General features: G+C 41.3%; 1 protein-coding gene across 2 annotated transcripts in view; it reads right to left on the bottom strand.

Annotated features, from left to right (window-relative positions):
- The window catches only part of Smyd4 (SET and MYND domain containing 4), a 45,429-nt gene that overhangs the window by 38,186 nt on the left and 973 nt on the right, over positions 1 to 6,270 (bottom strand). For both annotated transcript variants that reach the window (XM_021213489.2, XM_021213490.2), the window contains exon 2: positions 5,929 to 6,074. In XM_021213489.2, the coding sequence (XP_021069148.1) occupies positions 5,929 to 6,062 (134 nt within the window). In that variant the 5' untranslated portion in view covers positions 6,063 to 6,074. The remainder of the gene's footprint in view (positions 1 to 5,928; positions 6,075 to 6,270) is intronic.

Below are 6,270 nucleotides of genomic sequence, written 5' to 3'. Positions count from 1 at the left end.
TCTCTCCAGCCAAGGAGAGATTAAAGGTGAGTACTTGGGGTGTGTCTCTCCAGCCAAGGAGAGATTAAAGGTGTGTGCTAAGGCTGAGCCAACTCGTTAGAAACAGCTTCTTTTTCTCCATAAATAACACAGGTTTCAGATGGGAATAAGCATTTTCTTGGGAGTTGGATTAGAGTCATTCCTGTGACACTGTGACAAAGGACTTGACTACATTTTGCCATGCCTTGAGACCGTGGAGGGCTGAGCCTAAAAGCGATGGATTAATACACTGGAGCAAACTTTAAGCTACATTTAACTGGATTTATATTAAGAACTGGGAACAAAAAGGCAGAGTAGAAAGGAGGGTTTTGGCAGAAGGGGGTTTCTTTATACACAACTTAGTTTGTTTTTTTTTAAAGATTTATTTATTTATTATATGTAAGTACACTGTAGCTGTATTCAGACACTCAAGAAGAGGAAGTCAGATCTCGTTACGGATGGTTGTGAGCCACCATGTGGTTGCTGGGATTTGAACTCAGGACCTTTGGAAGAGCAGTCGGGTGCTCTTACCTGCCGAGCCATCTCACCAGCCCCACAACTTAGTTTTTATAGTTAGCTTTTATGTTGCTGTGACCAAAATACCTTATGGAAACAACTTCAGAGGAAAAATGTATTCTGCCTCATGGGTTCAGGGGGCAAAATTCAGGGAAGACAAGATGGAACAGCTCAACCGGCTGGAGGGAGGGTGTGGGAGAGGACAGGTGTTCATTGTGTGGTGGACAGGAAACAGAGAACTGCCTTACAGGCCTACCACCACTGACCTACCTCTGTCAGTCAGGCCCTACATCTTAAAGGATCTACAGTTTATTAAAAGAACACTACCAGCTAGGAACCAAGTATCAAACCACCAGTTTGTAGGGGATAAAAATAAAAGGAACACATCTCAATAGGAATGTGTTCTAAGATGTGGACAAGGAAAGCAGAGTTGTTGAAAAGCTTAATGCTGGCCAGGAATGCTGCACACCTTCAATTCCATCACTTGTAAGAGGTTGATCTCTGTGAGCTCAAGGCCAGCCTGGTCTATATAGTTCTAGAATAGCTAGAGCTACATAGTGGGAGCCTGTTTCAAAACAAACAAAACCAAAACATTAAAAAAAAAAAAAAAAAAAGCATTTCTGAGGTTTTGGGTTTAATCCCCATGACCCCAAACAACCAAACAGCTCTGCTCAGTCCAAGCCAAACTACAAAACTGGGGCCAGTGGGATGGCTCAACATATGAAAGTCCTTCCCCAAAAGATTGACAACTGTAGTTTGATCCCTGGAGACACACATAATGGGAAGAGAGGACCAATTTCTACAAGTTACCCTCTAACCTCCACACATATACCTCCCACAAATAGGAAAATATATATAATAAAAAATAAAGAAATCTACAGCTGCACATACATGGTCATGCATGCTATAATCCAGTACTCCAAAGGCTGAGGCAGGATGATTATCAGTTTGAGATCACATAGCAAGCACTAGGCTAGACAGGGCTACATAGTGCAAACCTGCCTCAAAACGTAAAAAACAATTAGGCAACGATAATAACAGTAACAACCACAACAAAAACCCAAAAGAGTACTTTGTAGTAAGGGCAATACCAAAAATGTTCCTTTAAGGATAGTTCTGAAATCAGCAATATCCTTCCAAGTGCTCAGGGATGCATGACTATTTGGAAAACTTTCCCTGGAGAAATGAGCACCAGGGTACACTGCTCTCAGAGCTGCCCAGCAAGTTGTTTATCCTGGATTCATTTCAGCCTTCCCAACTGCTCAGGCATTCAGAGGTCACTTCTGTAGTAGCCAATGTCTAAAAAGGCTAACCTACTGCTCAGCATGGCTGTGGAACTTGGCCTTATCATTTTGTGACTGGTTTTGTAGTTATGCAGAATTCAAGAGTTATAGCATCATGAAAGCTTCCACCAAGATCCTGATCCAGTCACCTCTTAAGGGTTGGATGCACCAAGTGCCTTTGGGGTGATAAGTTATATTCAAATAATGGTATTCCACCCTGACCCCCAAAGACTTCTGGCCATCTCATAATGTAAAATGGTGAGCCATCTCACCAGCCCATGGCCTTGATCTTGATGGTCCTGTCTTAGCCTGTGTTTGGATTATAAATCTGTTGGTGAGGTATTCCTTTGATGATAATACAAGCAAATTCTTCGAGCTTCCAACCTAGACTGAAGACCAGCAGCTCTCCAGGAGTCCTCAATGCAGACTGGCCCAGCTGGGACATTGAGCCTCATGGACTCAGCCGCTACTAGATTTGCAACCTCTTCAGACCAGCCACTGTTGGACTACCCAGACTACTAAGTAAGCCAATCCCATTTTAATACACATATTCATCTGAGTGTGTGGCGCACGCCTCTACTCACAGCACGCAGGAGGCAGAGGCAGGCAGATCTCTGAGTTCAAGGCCAGCCTGGTCTATAGAGTGAATTCCAGGCCAGCCAGGGCTATACAGAGAAAACCTGTTACAACAAAATCAAAACCGTATATTCATTCTATCAGCTCTATTTTTTGTTTGTTTTTTGTTGTTGCTGTTGTTTTTGTTTTGTTTTGTTTTTCGAGAAAAACCAGCCCTGGCTCACACATTTGGTTTTTCAATACAGAATAGCTCTGTGATGATTAACTTCAACTGTCAATTTGGCCTAACCAAGAGCCATCTGAGAAGAGTCTCAATGACTGGGTGGGCTAAGGGCATGCTGATAAGGGATTATCCTGATTGTTAATTGATGTGGAAAGATCAAGTCCATTGTGAGCAGCACCACACCCTGAATAGAAGTTTTCGGAAGTATAAGAGGAGAAAGCTTGCTAAAAGCAAGCAGGCAAGCAAGCCAGGATCCATGTGTTTACTCTGTCTGTTCTTGACTATAGATATGATGGCTGTCTTGGCTTCCTGGGAAACATGAATGTATCCTGGAATTGCAAGACAAATAAACCTTTTCCTCTTCCAAATTGCTTTATGCTGAGATATTTTATCCCAGCAATAGGAATGTAACTCAGAACAGGCCCATAATTGCCAGCTTTGGAACTGAGCCTAAGGATGTTATAATTCACTAGGATAGGAACCACTGGAGGGGAATCCGATTTTGATGGTAAAATCATGTGTTTGTTCCTGGATATGCTAGATTTATAAATCTGAGACTCAGAAAAGAAGTCAGGACTTGAGATCCGTTTTAGAGACAGTCCAGAGAAAACTGATGTCATTGGTCTGAATGCGAGTACCTCAGCTGAGAATACACAGTGTACAGGGGAGAAGGCCCAGGCTAGAATCTGAAGGAGCTCCTCTATCACACAGTCCGACAAACCCTCCTCTTTAATTAACTATGCCTGCCAATATACCAAATAGTCAATTGATTCCTGTTTATTTACTACATGTTTCTATTAGTAAACCAGAATAAATTATCTATCCCAAAGTCTGCCTATTAGCCATACTTTCATCAGTTCCCAGCCATTTTTGGAATTCTGTAAGGGGAATCTACAGATGCTGTAGGCCGCTTTAGACATTTTTCAGCTTTTTTCAAGTTGCAGGTCATGATTCAGTGGGTCATGAAATTAATTTAGTGGGTTCTGATTAGCATTTCAAAATGAGGCAAGCAGAGGGCATATTGTCACAGTACAGCACATGCAGTAAGCAGCCACACATTCTTGCTTGGCGGCTTAGTCAGTTTCATGGCTCTAAACGCCACAGAGATTCCCCAGGTTTGTTTCTCTATCCTAGGCCTCTCTCTTAAATTCCAAACATATTTAGACATTACCATTGAGACATGTGCAATTCAAACACGGTACAGGCATGCACATGGTACACACACATACACAGAAGTAAAGAGATTTAAATTGAAAATCATTAAAAAGAAAAATCAGGGCTCAGTAAACTTTCCATGTAGAGTACTTAGGCTTTGAAAGCCAAGAAGTGAATATTAATTATAGTTACTCCTTATAGCAAATAGATTTCTAAAACCTTTTGACAAAACTAAAAAATATAAGAGTATAATTTTTTTTGTAACGTAAGTCTACTAATGACAGCAGTGGGATTAGCTTCTTTTTTAAATTATTGTTATTATTTTTATTAATTATTAGTGTTTATTCATATTCCACAGCATGTGTGGAGAATTGGATTTCTGCTTCCATCTTTGTATGGGTCCTAGGGATTGAACTCAAACCATCAAGCTTGCACAGTAGGTGGTCAGGCTTGCATAGTAGGTGGTCAGGCTATAGTATCTTTGGAAGGCAAGCATTTTACTTCCTGAGCCAGCTCACTGGCCTTCTTTATTTAAAAAAAAGAAAAAAAAAAATGTCTTTTTTTGTTTAATTAGGGTTCAAGGCCAGTGCTCTTTATCTTAAAATCAACTGCAAATATTTAGCTGGTAAAAGCCATTCTTAGCTGTGGTCCTAGGAGAAAAACACACAGTTGGATGGCTTTATCCTGCAGGCTTAGTCTGCTCATCTCTCTTTGAAGATATAATCAGCTCACATCACACTCAAGCCTCTGCCAACTAGTTTTCTACTGCTGTTCAACAAACTACCCAAGCTGAGCAGCTCCAAACAAGAGCCATTATTATCCTCCCAGTCCAGCGGGTCAGAGCCTAAGCAGGCATGGCTGCCTCTCTTGCTAGTGCCACCTGCTTGGTGCATCCACACTCACATCCTTTCCTGGTGACCGTGGTTCTTTGACTGTTTTTGTTCCAATTTTTAGTATATGGGCTGCTGACACTTTTTTTTTTTTTTGAGATAGTGTCTCAATATATTGCCCTTGCTGCTTGCTGGACTGGAATTCTCTTCATAGAGCAGCCTGGCCCTGAACTCACAGACCTCTACCTGCCTCTGCCTCCAGACTACAGGGATCAATAGTCTGGACTGCCACAGAGGAATAATATTTACTGAACATGTGATCACATGGTACTCAGCACTCTTGAACCGGCTCAGGGAACATGGAGGAAGAGGGGGTGGAAAGAGTCTAAAAACCAGAGGAAGAAGAAAATCAGCTGTGAAACTGCATCTCCTAGAAATGTCAGGAAATGTCAGGGAGGCTATACCTCTGAAGTCTCAACAACAAGGCCTGACATTCTTTATATAGGTTTACCTGAAAGGGGAAAGAATTCTTACAGGGGCCCAACGTTAGACAAAGAGCTCTAAGCAACTAAGGAATGTTGAGAGTGGGGGGAATAGTCTTCCCCAGGGAATACTCCTCAACCCTTCAACCCCCACCCACCAAGCTGGTTATCCAAAACAAAGTGGTCAGTCCTGAAGCCATATACACACATTATATGGGTGAGCAGATTGCATTTAGGAATACACATACACCCACACACAACTTAAAAAGAGAGGCCATGAAATTGAGAGAGAGCAAGGCAAAGCGGGCAGGGGTACATGGGAAGGTTGGAGGCAGGGAGGAGGGAAATGATGTAATTAGATTTTAATTTCAGATAATTAAAAATTAAAAAATAATATTTGCTGAATAAATGAAGCTTCTACCTATGTATACATTTACTAGGTTGTGATATAAAATGTCTATCTTATCAGTGAATGTAGACCATAGAATTTGAAAATTTTTGGGTCTCAACTAAATGATTCCTAGGGTTCTTTCTCACCTTTAGTAGTGAATGAGTTTCTATGGGCAGCTATACAATCTGCACCATATCCTTTGAGTAATAGCAAGGGACTACAGCAAGATGCTAAATTACTTAAGTATAACACATATCAAAAGACGAAAACAGTTATGCCTACCTGTTCTATAATCACAGACGAGGAAGAAATGTGAAAACCAACAATAACTGCTAAATGCCCCATAATATAAAACTATGAAACTACTCTCTTCTTTAAAAAGAGATATTCAGACCCAATGACAAGGCAGAACATTTTCCAAACCAAAACTTCCCCGAAGTTTCCATTCACTTACTGAAGAAGGGAAGAGGAATGAAGGAAGATGTCGCTCAAAGTCTCTGCTGTAGAAATTGTGACCTGCACAGACTTCGGGAGGGAAGCCCACTTCTCAAGTAGGTAGGACTCCCATTCATCCACCGGTAGATCCATGCTACCTCAGCTCTGTAAAGTTAGAACATAAAGATTCAGCTTTCTCTTAATGCATAGTTCTAGAAAATCGAGATTTCATCCTACCAAGTGAGAAGCAACAAAAATCATTTCTTCTGGTGTTTTCTATAGTTGTTGATATGCTGAAGGGGAATTAATCTGTGGTGTGGTACCAATTCACCAAACATCCTGTCACCCAGAAATATTCTTT

The sequence above is a fragment of the Mus pahari genome, chromosome 14 (genome assembly GCF_900095145.1).
Source record: "Mus pahari chromosome 14, PAHARI_EIJ_v1.1, whole genome shotgun sequence".
NCBI lineage: Eukaryota > Metazoa > Chordata > Mammalia > Rodentia > Muridae > Mus > Mus pahari.
Note: the sequence above shows the minus strand (reverse complement) of the source record. Positions and strands in the feature narration are given on the sequence as shown.